Source organism: Scylla paramamosain, chromosome 12, assembly GCF_035594125.1.
Source record: "Scylla paramamosain isolate STU-SP2022 chromosome 12, ASM3559412v1, whole genome shotgun sequence".
NCBI lineage: Eukaryota > Metazoa > Arthropoda > Malacostraca > Decapoda > Portunidae > Scylla > Scylla paramamosain.
In genome coordinates this window covers 777,501-802,500 of record NC_087162.1, presented here as the reverse complement: position 1 = coordinate 802,500, position 25,000 = coordinate 777,501, and the positions used below count along the sequence as shown (strand labels likewise).

Below are 25,000 nucleotides of genomic sequence, written 5' to 3'. Positions count from 1 at the left end.
GGCGAGAAGAAATAGGCAAACTAAGAAAGAGAGAGAGAGAGAGAGAGAGAGAGAGAGAGAGAGAGAGAGAGAGAGAGAGAGAGAGAGAGAGAGAGAGAGAGAGAATGGGGACAAGTCAGCTGATGGCAAACTATGAGGCTTATTTCGTGAGGGTCAACGTGTGATTCTCTCTCTCTCTCTCTCTCTCTCTCTCTCTCTCTCTCTCTCTCTCTCTCTCTCTCTCTCTCTCTCTCTCTCTCCCCATTTTCCACTGGCTGGTTCCCCTCACTTCATTTTACCTCTCGCTCGCCCTTCTTCTCTCTCTCTCTCCCTATCCTCTCACTCCCCTTCATCATTCCTCTCCCCTCACTCCCTTCTCTCTCAGCCCGTCCCCCGGTTCCTCCTCACCCTCTTGCTAGCTCCCCTCTTTTCCCCTCTCTTGGCAATCTCCCCATCAATCTCTCTGTCTTCAAACTGTGGCTCGCTCCCCTCTCCCCTCTCCCCTCTCCCCTCAATGCAGTTCGTCAAGGTTCCCGTCTCTCACTCTCTCTTTCTCTCCTCTTTTTATAGTTTCCAGAAAAAAAAAAAAATGTATGTATAAATGCGTTTAACGTATCGCGTTCTTAATATTTTCAGCGAATTCAAAACATTATGGTTTCTTAAAGTTAGGTTCTTGAAGTATTTGTAGATTGCGTTGATTTTATTCCTTATATATATATATATATATTATATATATATATATATATATATATATATATATATATATATATATATATATATATATATATATATATATATATATATATATATATATATATATATATATATATATATATATATATATAAAATGTTAGTTTCTATACATGGTGTTATTTTCTTACCGTAGTGCTCTTTCATCACTACCACTGCTATCACCACTCTCTCTTCAGCTGGTAGTGGTGGTGGTGATGGTGATGGGTGGTGGTGGTGCCGCCATCATCACTACTACATTCATACATTGATTACCACGACAACTAATAACGACAGGAAAAACAAAGACTGGCACCTTCACAGCCTTAGTTGGCACCGTCAGCAGTGTCTTGATAAACTAATAAGGTCACGACTGCCCCTTTCATTCATCTGTCGGAAGGAGCCATTCTTTATCACATCCATTTTACGAACCTAATTATTAGTAAAAATAGATGCATTTTTTTTTTTCATTTTTTCCGCTGTACTGCAAAGGGCTTTTGTTCAACTTATGAAAAGCAAGGAGATGATTGCGTTAAGGTACTGCGAATGATATAAAAATAATGTCTAACGTGTGTGTGTGTGTGTGTGTGTGTGTGTGTGTGTGTGTGTGTGTGTTTCCTAGGCGCGCGCTTTGTTCAGTGTGATACAAGTGGTGGTGCCTCGCCAAGACGTCTTCACCTGGCTGGCCTGGGCGGGCTGCATTTCATACGCCGCGGGGGAGGGTCCGCGGACAGCTGGAGATCATTGTTTCAGGGAATAGTGAGTGCTGAGTACAAACAGTGGCAGCGGGAGGAGAGGAGCGGCCGCCCACAATGAGCAGCGGTCAGTTGCCTGCATTTTTGAGGCAGTGTGGAGGCTGCCCTTCCTCCTTCCCATCCACCGCGCCTCCCTACCCATTGTTTAAGTATTGGTCAACAAAAAGCAATCTGATTGCTACCTCGATAGGTTGGCCCATGACCGCTCTGAAAAGCTAGATTACAGCTGCTACTGCCGTAGTGTGCGCCCACGTCATCGTGTGTGTGTGTGTGTGTGTGTGTGTGTGTGTGTGTGTTTTATATATATATACTCGTATATATATATATTATATATATATATATATATATATATATATATATATATATATATATATATATATATATATATATATATATAATATATATATATATATATATATATATATATATATAAATAATTATGTATGTATATATGTATGTATATCGCAGCGGCCTTAAGCCCCCCACGAGTGGAGCTGCAAAGGAAAGAAAGGAGGAGGTAGAAGGGAAGGAGAAAGGGAGACCAGGGAACACATCTCCTTGATATTGTAATTTTAGACTAGAGACGAAACTGGAAAAGCTGTCCTTCATTTAAATTTTAGATCTTCACATTCATGTAATTATCATTTCCATCAGGAAAACTTTATCTTTTCCTCAGATGAACAATCCCGAGCGTTCGGATCCTTGGCTGTGGCCTCGCTCATCAGCCGCGGGGTTTTGCTAGTCTAGGCGAAGGAGACTGTAAAAATTGCCCCAGTCCCAAGCATCGCGACCAGTCCACCAATATTGATCGGCATTCTTCACTATCAGGTTGCGAGGATTCACTCGGGACCAGAAAGAGGTTTAAATGCAGCCATCTCTCCTGCAGCCGAATACGTGTAATTTACATTTAGATCCAGTAGTTTCCTCTGGTGCAGCATGGGGCCACTAAGACTGTCAATTTGTTGTCACCAGCGCGCCTGAAAGATAAGATTTGACTCTGGATATAATGAGATGAAATTTATGAATGTATGTATATATTCCGTGCTGCCCAGAGATGAGCGTGCTCCCTGCGTCAAGTTGAGTTGGAAGCCGAAGTCAGGTCTGGAAAGGGGACGGGGACACGCGCGCCGTAATAAGATGGTCGCCGTTAATATGATCAGTTGTGGATCCTATACGGCAGCCTCCAAAGAAAATGGGTTGGAAGTTCTTGGTTGGAGAGAAAATGGGCTGGGGTGGTTAGGGTTGGTTTTCGAACGATGGCGAGCGAGCGAAGGCCGAAGAAAAACAAGGGACGAGAGATGGAAATGGGATGGAAGGAAGGGAGGAAGGAAAAAAAAAAAAAAAGAAAAAAAAAGGACGAAAGACAAACCCCACAGTGGTTAAGTGTATAATGTAGAGCAAGTTTGGGGACTTGAGTGAGTGGGCCGAGAGAAGTGGAGGAATGCGAGACGAGCAATGGGTACGACAAAGGGTAAATGGGCCGAGAATCGACTTTATGGTGATAAACGTACAGAGAACCGTGAGAAAGGTCGGCCACTCGGCACAGAATGGCCTCGTCTGGTACTTGCTTTAAGGAAGAAATGAGAGAGAGAGAGAGAGAGAGAGAGAGAGAGAGAGAGAGAGAGAGAGAGAGAGAGAGAGAGAGAGAGAGAGAGAGAGAGAGACGGTCAAAAGACAGGCGTGTAGAAGGAAGAAAGGAAGAGAAAGCGCAAGACCAGAAGAAAGAGGAGGGAAGGGGTAAGGAGTTCACAGAGGAAGGAAGAAGGAAAGAAGAAGAAAAAAAAACCAAAGGGGAAAGAAAACGGGAGGTGGGTGGAGGGAAAGAGGGTGGACGGGGGATCGAAGACAGGAAGACGATGCGTGGATGAATAATCAAGAAGGGATGAGGGAAAAAATACGGGGAAGGTCACCGGCAGAAAGATAGGAGAGGAGAAATTTATTGGGTAATGGAGGATTAATACGGACCGAAAAGTATTTGAGTAAAGAAAGCATAGATAAGGAGACGTGATGTATGTATGTATATGTATGTATGTATGTATATGCATGTATGTATGTCTGGAGGAGAGAGAGAGAGAGAGAGGAGAGAGAGAGAGAGAGAGAGAGAGAGAGAGAGAGAGAGAGAGAGAGAGAGAGAGAGGCAAACAATGAAAGAGAAAGACAAAGAGAGGCAGACAAACACACACACACACACACACACACACACACACACACACACACACACACATACACACACACACACACACACACACACACACACACACAGAGAGAGAGAGAGAGAGAGAGAGAGAGAGAGAGAGAGAGAGAGAGAGAGAGAGAGAGAGAGAGAGTGAAGGAGGATGGAAGGTACCTCAGTGCAGAACAAGCCTAATGACATTACTTCCCCTCGGAGTAGGTGTTCGGTCTCGCCTCCTTGAAGTAATAGAAGCCGCGGAATTTCTTGCCTTTCTAGTTAGGTCACGGAGGGGAAGCCCAAGCAGGTGACGGGAGGATGAGGCCCCTTGCGCTATCTTGTGTCTCGGCAGGAGGAGGGAGTCACGGCTCGCAGGAAAAGGAAATTTGCCCACTGGAGTTTGAACTTATGTCTTGTCTGTGTGTGTGTGTGTGTGTGTGTGTGTGTGTGTGTGTGTGTGTGTGTGTGTGTGTGTGTGTGTTTTATCTGTTTAGCGTGCCTTGTGGGTGAGCCAAAGCCAAGAGCCAGGCGAGGCGAGGGGCGCGGGAGACTCATGAAATGTGTAGTACAACTGAAGGTATTATTGAGTGCAAGGGCAGCGGCTGCGGCATGAGTCATGTCTTATGGATGGCTGACCCGGGGTGGCCTGCTGACTGTTTAGTGCATTATTAACGCCCCTAAGAGATGTATTGAGGAGGGGTGGTGGAAACGTGGAGTAATTAGTATTGTAACATTAGAGCCTTGTTTATTTAATGTGGCTGTCCATTGGCCCCAAGTTTCCTCCACTCGTGGCCACCTGCAGGGGTCTGATGGCCTCAGGTGACGCGTTGCATGACTCCCCGCGTGACGCTGCTGCAGGTGATGCCCAAGTGACGCCGGCCAGGGATGCGTCCATAGGTGACATTCCCGTAGATGATGTCCACAGGCTACTTCCACAGGTGACGCTCCATCCACCCCCTCCTCCCGCACCCTCAGCCTCGTTAGCAACATTAACAGGGACGTGGACACGCGTGGCGGCTGAACCTCCGCCGTGTTGTCTAATTGAAAGCCCAATTACCTTTCTGTGTGCCTGAAATTGTTGGAGGAGGAAGAGAACCCCCACTCAAAAAGAAATCACAATTTTACACTGTTGTCGAAAGATGTAAAACAGGCCGGCGCCGGGGATGTTTCATGAAATATTAATTTTGTCAAATTAACAAAAGATACGAGTATAAAATGTGTCGCCGCTCTGTGAATACACCGGACTCTGCCGGGAAATGTGCATGTATTTCCTTGAGATGTGAGCTGCGTTGTGTTGCCCACGCAAAACACACACGATGCCATTTCCATATGTAAAGATGAATGCATGCAATCCAAAATCAAGATTTTTCCCTCGCTCCGTCCTTCTCACCCCCTCTCTCTTTCCCTCCCCCAGAACGAAGCCCATCGCATATATTTTCACAAATTTCCATTATATATCATCATTTTCATCGTTGTAATTAAAGGGCGCCACAAAATTTCCTCTTTAGTATACGCAAAGACCTGAGAGGGAGGTGGGCCGCGGCGCGCACCAAGATGGTCTTTCTGTGGGGCGGCGAAACGCTCACTTTGCCTTCCTCCGCGCCCCACAAAATGGTATGAAAGAATAATATGCCTCCTTATCATGGTCGTTTATTTTCATGAATTTATGTTGAGTTTTTCCTTCAATATTTTGGTATAAATAAATAAGTAAATACCTACGAATACAGGAAGATAGATAAATAGACAGACGTGTAGATGCAGATGAATAGATAGTTGATAAATATTTCGTGGAAACTTGAAATTGTGTGATTGAAACATGCGCGAATGTTTTTTCGTTCTTGTTCTCTGTTCGTTAGTGTTCAGATTTAGTTACACACATAGCGATCGCGTGTGCTTATGTGTGTGTGTGTGTGTGTGTGTGTGTGTGTGTGTGTGTGTGTGTGTGTGAGAGAGAGAGAACACACACACAAAAAACCCTGTCTTGTACCTGCCTGTCTTGTCATTTCCACACATATTCCGTCTTCGCGTTCCCATTCTCCCTCTATCTGCTTAAGCTCCACGATCCTCCTTCCCTCCCTCCCCCTCGCCCCTCCCTCCCAATTCCCACCACCACAGTCTCTCAATCCTGCTGCCTTCAATATCTCTCCATCTACTTGACGCGCGCTGTCCCTCTCCATTTGTAATCCTTCCATCTACTTTCTCTCCCTAATGCCCTTACACCCTCTCCCTCCTTCTTCCTTTCCTTCTTCCTCCTTAGGTGTCTTTACATTTACTTAGCCCACATTCTCCCTCTTCATCCATGATCTACATGCCTTTCATCTGCCTTCCTCTCCTCTCTTTCTTCCACCCCTGCCTTGATCTAACTACCTCCACTGGTCTTCCATCATTCTACTGCCTTGCCCCGCCCGCCGTGAACATTCCTCTAAAGTCAATGAAGAATTCGTCTATTTAGAGAGGCCTCCGCTACATTAAAGGCATTCTCACCTTTCATATTAAACAGATGGTATTTCCATCCTGCCCTTCAGAGAGAGAGAGAGAGAGAGAGAGAGAGAGAGAGAGAGAGAGAGAGAGAGAGAGAGAGAGAGAGAATGTTTTGTCTAAGTCATCTAAATATAATTTAAACTAATGGCTATCAATATAAACATAATTAATATAAGCATAATATTGATGTTTACAATGAACCGAAAACTTCACGTATGTAAGTATCTGTCTGTCTGTCTGTTTCACGTATGTAAGTATCTGTCTGTCTGTCTGTCTGTCTGTTTATCAGTCTGTCTGTCTGTCTCCGCCAGTCTATCCATCTTTGTGTGTGTGTGAGTGTGTGTGTGTGTGTGTGTGTGCTAATTTCCATCCAGTTTGCAAACATAAGACAGAGTTTTGACAGTAAGGAGGTTAGAGGCTGGGGTGAAGGAACTTTTTGCGGCGGTGGTGGTGCTGAAGAGGGAATATTTACTTAACATAGACCCGCTTCATTTTGTTCCTTGGCATTACGATGATTTGTTATTGTCTGTCCCTTGTTTCTTATCCCTTAATGAACGGACGCCATCTATACATGCACGAGTATTCATGTTTATATTATATCGCTATAGAAAAAAAAAAAAAAAAGCGTTAAAGAAAAAAATATATAAAATACCATAGATAAAAAAAAAAGAGTAAGAACGACATTTTTCATTTGAGAACAGATCAGCGGGTGAAACACACACACACACACACACACACACACACACACACACACACACACACACACACACACACACACACACACACACACACACACACAGGCTGGGCTACGGCAGGAATGAGGAATGTGTCAAGTAAATAGCATGAAAATCCCTCAAGAAAGAGAGGTTAAAGATGACGTAACGATAGGGTGGTATGGGTGAGCTGGCTTGGTGCTCCCTCCCCCTCCCCCTCTCCCCTGCTGCAAGTTTGGCTTAGTGACACCAGGCAGCCCGAACCTCACACTTCGCCTCACCTTACCTCCTCCTGACTCCCTCTTCTTCCTCCACCTGCTCCTTCCCTTGTCATCTCCTCTTCTCCCCATCTTCTCTGTCTTCACCGCCTCATTAGTCTCTGCCTCCTTTTCCCTTTTATCCTGAAGCCACCTTGCCTTATTTTCATCTCCCTTCCTTCCTTCCTTCCTTCCCCTTTCCCTCTCATGTTCTCTCTCGCAGGCTTTGTTCTTCACGTTTTGTTATTGCTTTCCTCATCACACCTCGCAGCAACATAGACTCGACTCGCCTTGCCGATGTGTTTGTGTTCTTTCTCCGTTCATGTGTTGTTTTGTGGATGTTTTTCTTTCATGTAGCTTGAGTTGTGCTTGTTGTCTGTAGGTACTGCCAGTCATGTTGGAATTGTGAGCCGTATTATTGTGTCTTACGTGTTTTGTTTTTGTTTTGGTTGGTATAAATGTGGTTGTTTTAGTTCAGGTGATGAGAAAAATTTTTTTTCTCTCTCTCTCTCTCTCTCTCTCTCTCTCTCTCTCTCTCTCTCTCTCTCTCTCTCTCTCTCTCTCTCTCTCTCTCTCTCTCTCTCTCTCTGCGTGATTTGAATTTCGTACCGTCATCGAATAATTATTATCACGGAACGCAGAGTTCACCGGCACGTAACTTTGTATATTCTTATTAATCTTTTCTTCCGGTCATGACTCACACACACACACACACACACACACACACACACACACACACACACACACACACACACACACAACACACACACACACACACACACACACACACACACATGTTACTCTCTTTGTATGAATATTTGACTATTTTACTCTTTGTCTTCAGCTATACAAGCATAGTTATGTGTAGTATTTACGAGTAACGTGAAAGCTTCTGCACCAGCTCTCACTTTCTTGACTTTCTTAACTGCATCCTTCAACCTTAAAAGCTTTGAAATTAACCTGCCCTCAGTTTTGTAGAGTTCACTAGTGTCCTTGACATGCTCAACCATATTTTAATCACAGAGCAAACATATTAGTTCACAGTATGGTAACCTTCATCTTGAACACCGCTATGAGGCGCTGAGCTTCCTGCGGCGTCACCTCCAGACTCTACCCCTCCACTTATGAGGTCTCTCAGAACACTGGGATGGGGACACTTGTTTGCTCGTCTTCTTCTATGAAGCCTCAAAACATAGCAGATCTGGCGGGGGAGACTGCTTCATTTGCACCAGAGTGAACAACGCCATATCTGACTTAAGTGTCGCCCAAGAGGCCTTCAGGTGCCTGTGTGAGTGGCCTGCTGCTAACGATGGCATCCTGAACCAAACCGTGCATTTAAATCTAGGCATTATCAGCAGCCTGCCTCCTTTATCACACTAGATATATACGTCACAATAGACAACGGCTTGGTCACATGGAACCACTAACGTCATAAGCTCATCTTCCATTCATCGTCTTTTTTATTATTCACGGAGACTGATGAAGTTTCTTGGATTCTTGAAGTCTGAGTATGAGGAACATCTACACTTTCCTTCGTTCCATCTCAACCCACCCACGATATCCTTGCCTGGCCTTCACCCTTAACAGCAACGAAGATCACGTCAAGAAAGTGTAGGAGACACTGTACTAGGCACCTTCTGTATCACACACACACACTCACACACACACACACACACACACACACACACACACACACACCTTGCACCTTCATCACTCATCTCTGTCGTGCCGTCCTTACAAAAGCACAAACCTGCCTATCCTCACCACACCACCTTCCCACACGCCACCACCTCCACCCCCACACTCCTCCCCACCCACACATCCCTGGCCAGGCAGTTTTGGGGAGCCTCAAAATGGCAGAGTTTCCTCGGCCTCCATCCTAATTTTTTTCCTTCCCTCGGGCCTTGGAATTATTGGCCCGATTTTTTCCTCCTCTTTTCATATTTTTTCGGATAAAAGTTTTGCCTTGGTTTGCTGGCAGCTACGTGCCAGGGAAGGTCAGTGGTTGCTTCTGCCGGCAGGCCGACTTGTTCCCCTGCCTTGCGAAGAGTGCACAGGGGACAATGTGTGTCGTTAATAAGGGAAAAAAAGCAAGAGAGGAGTGTACGGAACTGATTATTGGTGATTAAAATGGCAACGACCGTCTCATCTCTTCGAAAATCCTGGAGAAAAGATGAGCGATGATTTCCACAGCCCGCCGACTTTTGCTTCCGGAATTTCCTTGCGTACTCACTTTATTTTCCTCTTAAGGCACCTGATTTATGTCGACAAAAATGGTGAAATCTGCCATAATGATTCTCCCAAGTCATGGGGCGGCGTGGAGCTAAATCCTATGATGACAGTTTGGCCCCGAAAAATTTGGCCGTCTTTCCCGGCTTACTTAACGAGATGCCAAGTATCGCCAGCATCCCCAACTTCGATCAATAACTCTGCAAGGATATCCTTATCCGTTTATAAGTCTTTCGCTACTTTCGCCACTTTCCTTCGCATTCTTCCTTCATCGGCGTCTCTTTTTCCACCTGCGCGTGTGTTTTGGTTTCGTCTGCGTGTGTGGTGCTGCCCCTACGCTCAGAGGTCAGAGGATAAGACGGGGAAAAAAGCAGAGTGATAATTCCCCCGCCAGGACCCAGCTTGGGGGGAGGAGGTGGTGGGCGGAACGGTAGCGGGACTCCGGGAGAAAAGAAGGGGAAAAGTTAACATTGGCGCAACTTTTCCCCCCAAAGTGTAACTCATATTGCGCCGCTGATGGAGGCTGGTGGATGCGTGGGGATGGAGAGGCGCGGGTCTGGCGGGGGAGGAGGGATGGAGGGAGGGAAGCACCGTGGGGGGACAATAGAGGCGAGGAACGGTCTGAGAAAGGTTGGAAGAAGCTAAAAGGGAGAGCAGTATGGGAGGAGGAAAGGTCGAGAGGAAAAAACGCGGTGAGAGACATTACTGGTGGGAAGAGAAGAGGCAAAATACCGCATACAAACATTGGGGAGATTTTTCTTTCATAGTTGATTCTGAGTTCCGTACTCTTGATGTTTTTAACGAAGAGTTTTGTTTATGCTTAGCCATTACATTGCTTCCTTTTGTCTGTCTGTCTGTCTGTCTGTCTCGTCGAATTCCATCTCTTATAGTCAAATATTGTTAATCGACCATCCACACGCTGGGCAGCCTCCCTCCTTTCTGCAACAATCGACTCCCATGACCCAGAGACGTGACTCCCGACACTCGTCATGATTTATTCTGAATTACTTCTCGTCCTTTATTGACCTTCACGTCCGTGCTTCTGTTTGCCTTTTCCGTCCACTCTCACTGAAAACACTACACTTCATTTTAATATATATATATATATATATATATATATATATATATATATATATATATATATATATATATATATATATATATATATATATATATATATATATATATATATATATATATATATTATATATATATATATATATATATATATATATATTTGCATCATGTTAATCCTCTTGCTCTCCAATGTGGTTCTAAAAAACATTGTACTAGTTAGAAAAGGCAAGCGAGTCTCTCTCTCTCTCTCTCTCTCTCTCTCTCTCTCTCTCTCTCTCTCTCTCTCTCTCTCTCTCTCTCTCTCTCTCTCTCTCTCTCTCTCTCTCTCTCTCTCTCTCTCTCTCTCTCTCTCTCTCTCTTTATGTGTGTGTGTGTGTGTGTGTGTGTGTGTGTGTGTGTGTGTGCTTTTAATTATTTTTTTCCCTCTTGTGCTGAGGTTTGGTGGCACAGCTCTGACTGACCGACGGTGCAAATTCCGCGGTGAGCATTGCCTTTGAGGTGACTGAGAGTCCCTGGAACGAAAAATAAAATAGAAAAAGACTTCGGGTGTGGACGATTGCCACGGTGAATATTTTGTATTCTTTTACTTTGCTTTGGTTGATCCTAGAATGTGTGTGTTTGTGTGTGTGTGTGTGTGTTGGTGTGTTGTGTGCGTGTGTGTGTGTGTGTGTGTGTGTGTGTGTGTGTGTGTGTGTGTGTGTGTGTGTGTGGTGTGGTGTGCGTGTGTGTGTGTGTGTTTTCTCATTTCCCATCATCCCGAGTAGCCTGCAATGAAGAGGCTTGACGGAAATGAATGAGAGAGAGAGAGAGAGAGAGAGAGAGTGAGAGAGAGAGAGAGAGGAGAGAGAGAGAGAGAGAGAGAGAGAGAGAGAGAGACGTAGCTTTTCCTCAAGGACCGGGAATGAGGCAGTCTTTGAAGTCTTTCCCCCTCTTGCCGGGAGTTTTAACGAGGATTTCATATGACCGAGCGTCATCTTTGACTTATCTGTCAGCTGATTACTCCTCCTCAGCCTCCCGTAAAACATCGACAAGATACCTTCATTTTTACACATCTCTCCTGGATTATCTACCTTATCCATGCAACGGCGAGATGGGACCTTGTTATTACTTTCCATTTCCCTCCTCCCCCCCTTCCCCGTCTCCCCGCGTCCCTCCCTCACTCCCTCGCACATTAATGGTGGCAGGTATTTTGCACGTTAATTACCCAACCTTCATTCATATAAGTATACGTGTACCATCATCGAAACTCCTCTTTTACGACACAACCTTCACATCAACTAAACGAACGCTAACATCTTGCTGGCCTCTATATATAATTTTTCAACATCCACCGCACTCCTTTCTCTCTTTTCCCTCTGTCTTCCCTCTTCCTCGTGGTCTCCTCCAATTGCTCGTTCCTCCCTCTCGTACCCTCATCTTCTCTTCCAGTCTGCCCTCTTTCACTCCCCTATTGGCCCCTTCGTGCGGTGAAGCCAATTGGACAGTTTCTGGTCCATTACGAGCTGGACGGTTCATGGCGCGCTAAACACGGCCTTTTGTAGAAGACACAGTTCTAATTGTCGGGGAGAGAACAAAGACTTTTCAGAGAATAAGAGGTGAGCTGAGGAGGAGGAAGGTGACTGGGGGAAAAGAAATACCTAGATTGAAATAGAAGAGTGCCTCGGGATGATAGCATAAAGGAAATGAAAGAAACGTAACCAAGGGTGGAACAAAAAAAGTGACGTGAGATGAAAAAGGATGGAAAAGTGACAAAGGAGACCTCAAGTGCATGTGTTAGGAAAGGCAGTAAAAACGTGGAAGAAACAAGAGTCTTTAGGTTTTTATCGTCATATAATAATAATAACAAGTGAACAAATTAAATATCTTAATGTATGAGGGTGTTTTCTTGTCATATATATCACCATGCTTTCTTTCCGTGTTGTGTTCTGGGAATTAGACATTTGACTGGCAGCGTTTGGGATTTTTTTCTTAGCACTCTGTTATTGTGGCTCAATGAAATCATGTACATTTTATTGACAAAACTGATGAGTGATTGAGGTGATTTTATATGCTTGATTTTTCACAGATACTTCAATTCTCATTCAGCTTTCCGTTTGACACTTTTATTTCCTCCTGATATATAAACCCCTACGACATTTTGAGTAGAGGCTTGAATCAAATACGTGAACAAAACCAATTATCCTTCCACTTAATCGGTATATCAACTACAAATCTTATACATTTTACAAGAAAGTTTTATGGTAGGCAGCGTGTCTGTACGTCAGCTCACGCAATTTCTTCCACCGGCAAATAAGCATGAAACATTATATCCTGCCTTGTCCTGCACACACCGAAGCCAATAAAGGGAACTGTAGGATGAATTAAGCAGTTTGCATGTTATTGACGGCAACTGGACTGGATCATCCATATATAATTTACCTTGGCTGTGAGGGCACGGCGAGGGGACGCGCAGAGGGCACGAGGGAGCAGTTAATGTTATTACAGTGTGACACGGTGATCTTTTGTTGTGGGCCTTCATGTCTCCCCGCACACCCCGCCTTGTCTCTCTCTCACTATCTATCCTCTCCCTTCGTCTCCTCACTCACAAAACTCCTCATCTTATCCCCGCTTACTGTCTTTCTCTCGTAGCAGTCTAGCACCTTCTTGCTTCCCTCCTCTTTCCTTCGCCTCGTCCTCCTTACCACTATCAGTAACTCGTAAGGTCGCCTCATACTGCATCCACAAAGATAGACTGACACTCCTTAGTCACCTTCCCAAGTCACACCTGCCTCCGCGATCTTCGGTTAAGAAAAAGACAAGAAACAGATTCTTCACACCAAGAAAAATTGCCGAAAAAAGTACAGGGAAAAATATAAAACTAAGTCGGTTTACACAAGAGTTAGCAGGAAAGCGAAATTCTCTCTCTCTCTCTCTCTCTCTCTCTCTCTCTCTCTCTCTCTCCTCTCTCTCTCTCTCTCTCTCTCTCTCTCTCTCTCTCTGGAAGAAATGTTTTTGCAGCTTAAAAGAACAAGTAACCGTTTATTCAAGAGTACGTGACCAATGAAGGAACAAAATCAGCCAACCCGCTATATGTCTAAGTCTCAGCGAAGAGCAAGGTGTTTATTCTCTCTAACGCGATTTCCTTTCCTTCACCTGTGTCGCCCTCCATTATATGCTGCAGAGTCCGTCCGTGTTGTTCGCTTCTTGATTGAATAATGATCTCATCTGAAAAGTTATTGCAAGTATTTTTAGCTCCACCAGCCAGTTTGCATTTACCATGATTTCAAATTCTGGTTATCTCTTTTCCTCTCCCTGTTATTTTTCTTTCCTTTCTTCCTCATTTGTTTAGTTGCTGCCTCTCTCCTCTCTTATTCCTTTGTTCCTATCGCCTTCACGCTCTCCTTATATATGTACCGCTCCCCACGTCCTCCCTTCTCCTTTTAACTCCATCTCTTTCTTACACCATTACTCCTTCCTTCCTCCCTCCCGCTCCTCCTCCTCCTCCTCCTCCTCCTCCTCCTCCTCATCTTTCTCTTCCCCCTCGTCCTCGTCCCTGTGCTCCTACTCCTTTTCTTCCTCTTTCTCCTCCTCCTCGCCGCCTTGCACGTCTCGTTATCATAATCAATATGGCCAACGATCACCCCGCGCCCCCCTCTTTCCCCTCCGTCCTCGCCTCTTCTTGACACCTCCCCCTCCCCTCTCGCGCTCGCTCCCTCCCCTCACAAGCCTCTTAGTTAGGTCTCATTAACGCTTTCTCTCTCTCTCTCTCTCTCTCTCTCTCTCACTCTCTCTTCTCTCTCTCTCTCTCTCTCTCTCTCTCTCTCTACTCTCTCTCTCTCTCTCATATACACAGGACTGTGTCTGTGTTTTTCACCATTTTTTTTCTTCTATTTTTCGTGTTTGTTGTGTGTGTGTGTGTGTGTGTGTGTGTGTGTGTGTGTTTGTGTGTGTGTGTGTGTGTTTGTGTGTGTGTGTGTGTGTGTGTGTGTGCGTACGTGCGTGCGTGTGTGTGCCGTACTATTTCTCAATTTCCTTTGTTGCATTGGTAATTGTCGAGTAGAGATTTTTTTCGCTTTTTTTTCCATTCTTTAAGTAGCTGAGGTCACATGTTTCTGTTTTGCCTTGGCTGAATATTCCGCTGCCGTCAGACATCCGTAACTGTTGCCACGAGCTTATATACGAGTGCCTCCTCAAGAAGAAGAAAAAAAAAAAACAGTCGCAAAGAAAATGGAAGTGCATTAAAAAAAGAAAATGGTAGACCTTAGGGAAGAAAAACACGCTGGCACTGGAGACAAAGGAGGAGCAGTTTTTCATGGTTTTACTTACTGACCGATGCTACTTCTCCGTCATTCCTCACCTGTCATTGATATACACTAAGCTGGAATGACCGAGCCACACACACACACACATCACACACACACACACACACACACACACACACACACACAGACAGACACGCTTCTGATTACTCCAGTAGAATGACGCAGGAATATCAGTTCATGTTGAGTGCAAGTGTTACAGTTGTTACGAAACAAATGTAACACCTTGCTCTGTTGCGAAGACACTAATTGCAGCGTTACTCGGCAAGTTATACAAACGAGAGTCCGTCGCGTAAAGGCTGACTGGCGGACACTCTCTTCTGACTTGTCCAACTCCCTTAACACCGCGTAGCCAGGCAGTGTGTGTGTGTGTGTGTGTGTGTGTGTGTGTGTGTGTGTGTGGTTCCCTTAACATCCCGTATCCAGATTCAGTAATATAGGGAATTGCGTGCGTCTCTCTCTCTCTCTCTCTCTCTCTCTCTCTCTCTCTCTCTCTCTCTCTCCTCATCTCTCTCTCTCTCTCTCTCTCTCTCTCTCTCTCTCTCTCTCCTCTCTCTCTCTCTCTCTCTCTCTCTCTCTCTCTCTCTCTCTCTCTGTGTGTGTGTGTGTGTGTGTGTGTATTCACGTCCAGCGTCTCCAGACCGGTCTCTCCTCACCCTCCAAGTTATTAGCACCTTAATTTTTTTTTCTTACCATCCTTTCCCCCATTTTTCTTCTCGTCCTTTTTCCCCTCGCGCGGTGAAGGTCGGGAAACACTAGTGGCGTCTGTTTTCTCTCTCACATCTTTTCATCTCTTTTTTTTTTTGTGTGTGTGTGTGTGGTTGATATTTTCCTTATTTTTAGTAATAGCACAGTTATTAATTTTTCCTCCATTTTTTTATTCTTCTTTGAGACTTTTTTTTTTTTTTAGTTTTGTTGTGTAAATATATATATCTGTCTTGTTTGCTCTAATTTTGAGTCTCCGTTTGTTGTTTATATTAATATTATTTGATTTTTAAGTTATGTGTCTTCTTGTGATCTATTTGGAAACCCATTTTTTCCTTGAGAACTCGTCGTGAGATTTTTAATTATATCATACATTAATTCGTATTTTTCTGTTAATATGTAAGTCTTCCTTCACTTTTTTCTTGAGAATCTGAGTTTTCCTTGAATTTACATTTCTCACTTTTACGACACATTTTACATGTCCTCCTTTTTTCCCTTCTTAGTTTTTCACTTTTCTTTGAGAGACTGAGACCGTGTGTGTGTGTGTGTGTGTGTGTGTGTGTGTGTGTGTGTGTATGTGTGGATGTGTGTGTGTGTCCTAGGAAGGGAAGTGTAGGTTGTAGCAGGGAGGGGTGTAAAGTACCTGGGTGGGTGTATCGCTGCTCCAGAGGTCAAGCAGCAGTGTAGTAATTGGATCCAAAGCGGTTTACTCACCCCGGCGGAGTTTCGCTTCAGGAGGATCTTGAGGTGGTTCTTAAAGCTCAAGATCTCAGCCTTTCACAGTGGAGCTCTGGTGTAGACCAACCTTTTACCGACGCCCCGCACCTCTTCACCTCCCCGGACACTCCCTCACTACCCCTCCCTACTCGCTGTTTCTCTCTCTCTCTCTCTCTCTCTCTCTCTCTCTCCTCTCTCTCTCTCTCTCTCTCTCTCTCTCTCTCTCTCTCTCTCTCGCCATCGTTGATTCACCCACAAAAGCTATGAGCCAGAGTAGCCTTGTCCCGACTCTCTCTTCTTTCTCTTTTTGGTGCGGTATTTACTTTTGCCTACTTTTCCTCATAAAGAATCTTTTTTTCTTCGATTAAGTTTCGCCTTTTTTCCCCGCCGTAGTTGGCTAGAAGTCTTTCGGTGTTTTGGCGGTGTTTCAAGAAGGAGTTTTGCCTCTCAGTCATCTGCTAAATATTGATTGGTCGCTTGTGAGTTTCGGTGGCTTTTTCTTTTTTCCTTTTCTTTTTTGTTATGCACTGCAGGTTCGCCCTCCCTCCGTTTCAGCATGCGGAACAGTCCAATTTCATTGTTTATTTGGATTGCATGCCCACGTTTCCGGTGTGTCTGAATCTCTGGTTATGGCGAACTGGCTTAAAATCATACAGCCAAATAAAGTGGGGAAAAAATGAAAGGTTTTGTAAAATAATTATGGGCGATGGCATGGCGGCCCTTCCCTCAAGTTTTTAACAACCTGTTTCCTATTTACGTGTACCTTTGTTTTCCCCTCAGAGATATTTGACTGTTTTGTGTGATACAGAAACTTTGGAGGGAAAAGTGTTGATTTTTGAGCGGCGAATCGAGTTCATTTGATTGTAGCCTATAGAGGGAGAAATAAGGGCGATGATGATATAACAAGGTCGGACCCTACAAATAAAGAATCATGTTCCCTGTTAAATACGAAGATAGGATTATCAAACGTACCTAATGCAAACATCACTCCTAATTGCTGTTGATATTAATTACAGATTATAAACATAAGCTTGTTGTAGCCTTTTTTACTCAGTTCACTAGCTCCTGGCAACACAAGAAACTAAAACACACAATAACGAAAAAAGTGAAAAAGAGAGAGAGAGAAAGAGTGAAAGTGAAAAACAATAGGATGCATAGTGAAAAAACTACCACCGGTTTTGAGTGAATCCTTAAATTGTTATTAAATGTTTCTCACTCATTTTTACTTGTTTTTACCAATACGCAAATACCTTTTACGCAGTTCTTTCTGGTTCCCACTCTGAGGTTGCTGGTGAAGGTATCTGCGCTAAAACGTAACCCCGGTTGCACTTGGTTTTCCTTTAAACATTCAGTGGACCAGAGGGAGGGTCGGGAAGCAGATAGAAGAGGAGCTACACCACCACGGCAAAACTTTTTTCCCCCTCTTTCGTCCTTTTTAGAAATATTTTAGGCGCTTCTTATCTTTACCTCAAGTAAGACCAAGGATAGCTGATGCGAGTGAGAGGAATAGAGAGAGAGAGAGAGAGTGTGGAGGGAGTATAGTGGGAGTGGAAATGGGTGCCGGTGGGGAAGAGAAGCGTGAGGAAGAAAGGTGGGCATGTAGCAATCTCTGTCTCGGAGGAAGTGGAAAAAGAAAAAAAAACTCACACAGCAAAATAGTTTCAGACACCCGCACACACAGACATGCATCCACGCACGCACGCACGCGCAAACATTCTTTTATGTGAAAAAAAGAAAAGAGAGAGTGAGCAGAACGAGAGAAAGAGGAAGGGGTGAAACGAAGAGAAAAAGGAGGAGTAGGAAGAAGAGGAAGGAAGAGAAGGGAGGTGGAGGAAGAGGAGGAGGGGATGGGAGAGCCTCAAAAATTAATTTACCAAAGCATTCTTCTCATTAAAATTTCTAGCAACTTTTCCTGGGCGCAGAAACCTCCGGCATATAATATGAGATCCCGGGCTGCATTCTTATCAAATATAATCTCTTGCCCAAGTTTGGTAATTTTGTTGCACGGGCGGCGGTGTGGCGAGAACAGTAGCATTATTTTCTTTCTTTTCTCAGTTTTTCGTTCGCATTAGCTGACGTTTCACCCTCCTAGGCTTATCATTGCATTTTTTTCTTTTCTTTATTACGTTTTTTTTTTTCTCTCTCTCTCTCTCTCTCTCTCTCTCTCTCTCTCTCTCTCTCTCTCTCTCTCTCTCTCTCTCTCTCTCTCTCTCTCTCTCTCTCTCTCTCTCTCTCTCTCTCTCTCCATGCATCGCAGCTCCTCGCAGTGATATTCCATTTGGTGTTCTCTGCCGGCGGTTTACAGTCGCAGACATTGATGCTAAAAATGAGACCTTCGTTTTTTAGTGGGGGTGAAAAATATCTCTACCCCTCACTGATTAATAAACCTGGAAAGAGCAATGTATCGATTTCTGGAGTTTAGACGCGTTAGATGCCGCGAACTACGTCTCGAGTTTTGATTTGCGTTCGCTACCTTTAGTTCAAGGCGCTGGAAGACACGCGAAGATGCACAAGAAACAAGACGCCGGAGAGTAGAAAGAAAAAAAAAATATTCCTAAACCACTCAAAGAACATGTAGATGGGAATCAAAACTTGGAGCAATTTCCTTTGGCTTCGGAAAACTTCTTACGCTTATTAGATTTAGCTGCAGTGTGAGGAGAGGGCTGTTTTGACGTCTAATTAACCAGACCAGTTCTGTCGATCGATCGTTAATGCTGATGCCTAACTCCCACACCAGCCGCTGACCCTGTCTTGCTAAGGCGGCCACCACCCTGCTCTCATTGCTGACTAAGCTTCCCACCCCTACGTATAATGCCGCTTTTCTGCTCTAGCTTAGTCCACTCCTTTCATAGAGAACGAAAAGAAGCATGCATTGCGACGATAAGTGCGGAAAGGGACGTAAAGAGGGAAGGAGGAGGGAAAAACAGAGGAGAAAAGAAAGGGAGACACACGATGCAGCCGGGGCATGGTGGTGGAAAATAACCTGCACAATAGGCCTCCTCAATAGCAGGTGGAGCGCCGGCCTGTTGTATGTGAGGGGAAGACAGGGAGGGAGGGACCTTCAAGACGCGGGAAAGGAGCTTGGCGGGTGTACAGGCTTGTCACCTTGAGACTCCACCGCCAGGCTTACCGCAGTCAAAAGGGAATATCATGTTCTGGATCGGATAGTGTGGTTAGTCAATAGTTAATTGTAGTTGAGTGTAATCTTGAAAGGTTTCCTTATGAACCTTCTCCTTTATAATCATTGAGGTAAAAGTTTGAGAAAGAAAACGGATTAGGGACTGAACACGAGATAAGCAAGAAAAAGGATGTAACTGATGGACAAAAACATTAAAGAAAAAAAACTTGTAGTAGGATGAGCATTTGAGGACAACACCAAGGACGCAACTCACTAACGTATCACTGGACAATGCGAAAAAAAAAGAAAAGAAAATATTCCCTCACTGGAAAAGTAGAAAGAAACGAGACAACACTACGAACAAATTTCACAAAGGAAAAACAATAAAAAACCATTGTGAAAAGGGTGAAAAATGCTACGGTTGTGAAGTCAAAACCAGAAAGAGTCGGGGTAAAGCGGTGTCTGAACCCTAAACCCGTAAAAAAGAAAGGGGTAGTCCTCTCACTATCACCCTCGCATTAAGCAATTAGCGGAATCACAGCCTCACCTCCGTAGCTCCTGAAAAACAAACACACCTTTAATACGATGCCACGGAGAGAGAGAGAGAGAGAGAGAGAGAGAGAGAGAGAGAGAGAGAGAGAGAGAGAGAGAGAACGTGCATGAGTATTATACTTTTGTGTGTGTGTGTGTGTGTGTGTGTGTGTGTGTGTGTGTGTGTGTGTGTGTGTGTTCGACGAGAATATCCTTCATGACAATTATCGACATAAAAATTGGCGATGCTGGACAAAGATTCAGTCGTGACCTGTTTTACATTCGTGAGCACAGAATCTTTTACTTTGTTTATACATTACTTCAGCAAGAATAACATTTAACTCAAAGCTAAGAAGTGCCATGCTAACACCTCAGTATGTTCAGCCTGGAGGTGCGAGTAGGTATGAACAGGTACAAAAAATATAAATCAGCTATGTTATTCTTAAAGCTCCCATGTCTCAGCATCTAAAAAATTATTCCTTACCTACCAGTGGGATTTCCAACACATGTCTCCGTGAAACGTTCTCTCTCTTAACTCTTACATCTCACAAGTTTATATATATATATATATATATATATATATATATATATATATATATATATATATATATATATATATATATATATATATATATACACTCTTTCCTGTTACATAATTCATAAACTCCTACATCTCAGTATCTCAAAAACCTCCTTATCAATGAGATTTTCCTCGCACGTCGCCATGAAATGTCTTCTCCCTTAACTCTTAAATCCCCCAAGTTATATATGTTCTTTCCTGTTAGTTAACTCTAAACTTGCCAACACTTGAAGGGAATAAAGATCAAGTTTCACGACACTTAACCATTGTTGGATCTACTTCATGTTAATCATCTCGAGGCTCATCTTCATTAAAATCGTCACCATCGCGAGTCTTCCAGCACGTCCGCGCCTGTTGCCTGCCAGAGGGCGCCACCGAGCACTTGGCCTGAGTGCTCTTAGGCCACGGCCGTGTTCTCAGTCTCAAAATAACCTGTCTGCCTAGAAGTTCCCTTGCCTCCCACTTCCCCCGTCTCTCTCTCTCTCTCTCTCTCTCTCTCTCTCTCTCTCTCTCTCTCTCTCTCTCTCTCTCTCTCTCTCTCTCTCTCTCTCTCTCTCTCTCTCTCGCCATCCCCTCCCATACCCTACCCCCTCAAACACTTCCTTCCTGTTTCCGGCATTCCTCTTCCGTAAAAAGCAATTAAATGAAGCCGCTAATTTAGCTAAACAGAGTGTGTGAGCCAGGTAGCCGACCCTTCAGTCCTTCTCCGGAGCTCCACTATTAAACCTTTTCCAGACTTCCTGCTCGTCTCGTCCCATCCCCCCTCTCCTTATCCTTCTCCTCCCAGCCTTCTCTCTCCTCGCTCTTCTCTCCCTCTCGTTCTCTCAAGGAAGAGTCTGACAACTCCGGCTAAGAGTCAGTCTCCCGTAATGTCATGGGGTGATAGTATAAATTAGTTATAATTTATCATCATCCAAAGAGGATCACTCGCACGTCCCGCTTCTGTTCTTTTCGCGCCGCCGCCGCCCTGAGAGGCAAAAATGGCGGGGGAAAAAAGGCCTTAGTTTTATAAGCCTTTTTCTTTTTTCTTTTTTTTTTTTAGAGGGAGTTTTGTTTTCTTGTCGCGCGCCTCACGGCTCTCCATCGTGCGCCGCGATATGTCCGGAAGCTACAGGACAGATTCCAAAGACTTTTCTACTCGCCTTTGTGTTTCGGAAATGCAGTTGGTGTTGGAGAATGTACTTTTTTGTTTTTATATACTTTTGTTTAGGTTGGTTGTCCCTCTATGATATCTGATAGAGCTTTGTATGAGTAAGGTGGCTTAAGAAAGGCGGAGGACCACGGCGGTCACTACCTGCCGCTGTGTTGAGGGCGTGAGCGGGTAGTGGGGGAGGAGCGACACCAGGCCAGGACAGGCCAGGGAAAGAGAAACTTTAACCTTTCATAAATCCTGAAAAAAAAAGAAAAAAAAATCGCATTCCGTGTAAGGTGGGAATCATGAATGCCGCGAAAATCCTTCTGAAATCTTAAGAAAAAAAAATATTCTCCTCGAAAGATTTTTTCCTCTCAATTGGGTACAAGTCTTGAGGCTCTCACTAATTTTTCCCCTTTTTTGTGCAAAAGTTAGTTACGGCCGCGCCTCACGTCTTCCGGTGTACGGTGTCTGAATGGTCTGTAGAACTTGGTTTCTTCAGCCGGCGCGGCGTTCGCATGGGCCTGTCTTCGTTAGTGTGTTTGCGTATGAATCTGTGTTTGGAGTTTTCGCATTTTTGTGTTTGTAAGTTGTGCGTTTGTAATTGTGCGCATGTTTGCGTTTCTTGAGCAGGGTCGTGACTTAGTTAGTCGGTGCAGCGAATGACGGTACAGAGAGACGATGCAGAATATACATGAAGTAGTGCAAACACTGACGCCGGGCCTTTTTCATACGTCTATTTGTTTAGTCTTTCCCGACATGAGTGATGCAGTGCCTGGTCGACACTCCCTCAAGGCCCCGCAACACGACTCGCTTGACGCAGAGCAGCGGTAGGCGGACCATCAACACGGTGCGACATGACCCAACACGCTCCAGCCCCACACTAACCACCCGTTGTTGTTGCAGGAAACCAGTGAGAGCGAGGCAGTCACCGGAGGGAGCGACACCCCCCACAACGGCCCGTCGATGCCCCCTGGACTGGGTCCGGCTGTTGCCGCAGCCGCTGCCGCCGCTGCTGCCGGGGGAGTAGGAGCCCACACCTTGCTGCAGCAAACTATGTCTCAGCTTCTGCGACCCTCGTCTGCAAGGCCCGACCTTGTCCCCTCCCCTCCGTCACACCTCGGCCACGGCTCAGAAAACCCGCGGCCTCCATACTGGGGTGCCCCACATGACCTTCGCCCCGACTCTGATCGCCAGGACACTCACTCACCTACACCAATCGACCCAGCAAAGGTACAGTACACCACGCAATGCTCTGCACCTCATGGACCGTCTTGTATGTCTGCTTTACATCCTGCGCTCTTGTTTTTTGTCTCTCTCTCTCTCTCTCTCTCTCTCTCTCTCTCTCTCTCTCTCTCTCTCTCTCTCTCTCTCTCTCTCTCTCTCTCTCTCTCTCTCTCTCTCTCTCTCTCTCTCTCTCAAAATGACGTTCCCCTTCCCTGCTACACTGCTCCTCCTCCCCAGTGCATTCTTCATCTCAATATTTTCCACCTCTTCTCTCTAACTTCCCCGTCCCGACCGTCACTGTACATCTCTTCATTGCATTTCCTCTCTTTCTCCCCTCGACGCTTCCTCCCATCGCCACGACTCTGCTTTCTTTTTGCCTTAGTCTTCCTCTCCTCCTTAGCCAGGCAGGGACGAGGCGACGCTAAGTGTGACCGGAGACGCCGCCTGGACGGGTAATAAAGTCAGCGTTATGCTCACACTTAACTTTATATTTGCGAAAAAGCCTTTTGGGATGAGTATAAGTAGGGTGGTTAGCGAGGCATTCATTTCATGGGTGTGCCGTGTCCCCGTCTTTTGCTGAGTTTATCATGGCAAGGCTCTCTCTCTCTCTCTCTCTCTCTCTCTCTCTCTCTCTCTCTCTCTCTCTCTCTCTCTCTCTCTCTCTCTCTCTCTCTCTCTCTCTCGTCTGTCCTTAGAGGGATGTTAGGGAGTTCTAAAGTTTTCTTCTTCTTCTTCTTCTTCTTCTTCTTCTTCTTCTTCTTCTTCTTCTTCTTCTTCTTCTTCTTCTTCTTCTTCTTTCACCTACTACTACTACTACTACTACTACTACTGCTGCTGCTGCTGCTGCTGCTGCTGCTGCTGCTGCTGCTGCTGCTGCTGCTGCTGCTGCTACTACTACTACTACTACTATTACTACTACTTATTCGTAGTCTATTTGTTAACATTTTTTTCTTCAGTAATTACACGGTAACAGAATCTCTCTCTCTCTCTCTCTCTCTCTCTCTCTCTCTCTCTCTCTCTCTCTCTCTCTCTCTCTCTCTCTCTCTCTCTCTCTCTCTCTCTCTCTCTCTCTCTCTCTCTCTCTCTCTCTCTCTCTCTCTCTCTCTCTCTCTTTCCATTTACCTCAATTCTCCAGCGTCTCTTCCCCATTTCCCGGCCACTCCCTCTCCACCAGTCTTGCTCTTCCCGGAGGAGGACAGCGAAACTAACTTCTGCCGGAGAGCACTCGTAAGAAATTGCTTGCCGTTCTTTCCTCTTCCATCATAACGGGAGAGCGGAGTGGCGGCCCGTCCCCTTAGTAGCTCCTGTGCCTGCAACTTTCACATAAATTTCTCTTCTTCGTGTTGAGGTTGTTGTTGTTTTTGTTGATTCATCTCTGTGTGTGTGTGTGTGTGTGTGTGTGTGTGTGTGTGTGTGTGTGTGTGTGTGTGTGTGTGTGTGTGTGTGTGTGTGACAGAGAGAGAGAGAGAGAGAGAGAGAGAGAGAGAGAGAGAGAGAGAGAGAGAGAGAGAGAGAGAGAGAGAGTACCGAAAGATATGTTGAATACAAATCGACTATGAGCAAAAAAAAAAGGAAAATATTTACATACCCACCTACTAACACACACACACACACACACACACACACACACACACACACACACACACACACACACACACACATATAAACACACACACATAAATACACACACGCACACACACGCACACCATAATTAGACCAGTGGTGAAGGACTTTGTAGTAAGGCACATTATCTTAACAGTAGTAACATGCTTTTATCAGAGCATATCGCAAGCCAGATGCGGCGCGGCGGTTTATCTGGAGCAGGTCACAGGCACTCGTAACCCTATTGGAGGTCCACCACCCGTCGATCAGCCAGGCGACACACATGCCTGCACTCAGATAGGTGTGTTTGTGCCTGATACCGAGCCGTGGTGTTACGAAATAGAAGTTTGGTGGATAGTGCATTGTACTCTGCTTGGTAAGTGATGATGGTATAACACTTCTTTCTTTTTTTGTGTGTTATTATTATTAGTGTTATTCTTTTTTTCTGTAGTCTTACTTCTCGTTATTTTCCTAAGATTTGTTGGTTTATCTCTTTATTTCAGTCCCAATGCAAGACGTTATGAAATTCTATAAACTCTGGATGTTCTATACTTCCTATACATGTATTTTCTTTTATTTGTTGTTGATTGTTAGGTAATTTTACTCTAGTTCATGAAAAAATATATTTTTTCTCACACACACACACACACACACTCTCTCTCTCTCTCTCTCTCTCTCTCTCTCTCTCTCTCTCTCTCTC

At 44.8% G+C, this 25,000-nt stretch overlaps 1 protein-coding gene across 1 annotated transcript in view; it reads left to right on the top strand.

Annotated features, from left to right (window-relative positions):
* The window catches only part of LOC135105496 (WAS/WASL-interacting protein family member 1-like), a 197,824-nt gene that overhangs the window by 112,503 nt on the left and 60,321 nt on the right, over positions 1-25,000 (top strand). The window contains exon 3 of the mRNA XM_064013631.1: positions 22,378-22,704. Within this exon, the coding sequence (XP_063869701.1) occupies positions 22,378-22,704 (327 nt within the window). The remainder of the gene's footprint in view (positions 1-22,377; positions 22,705-25,000) is intronic.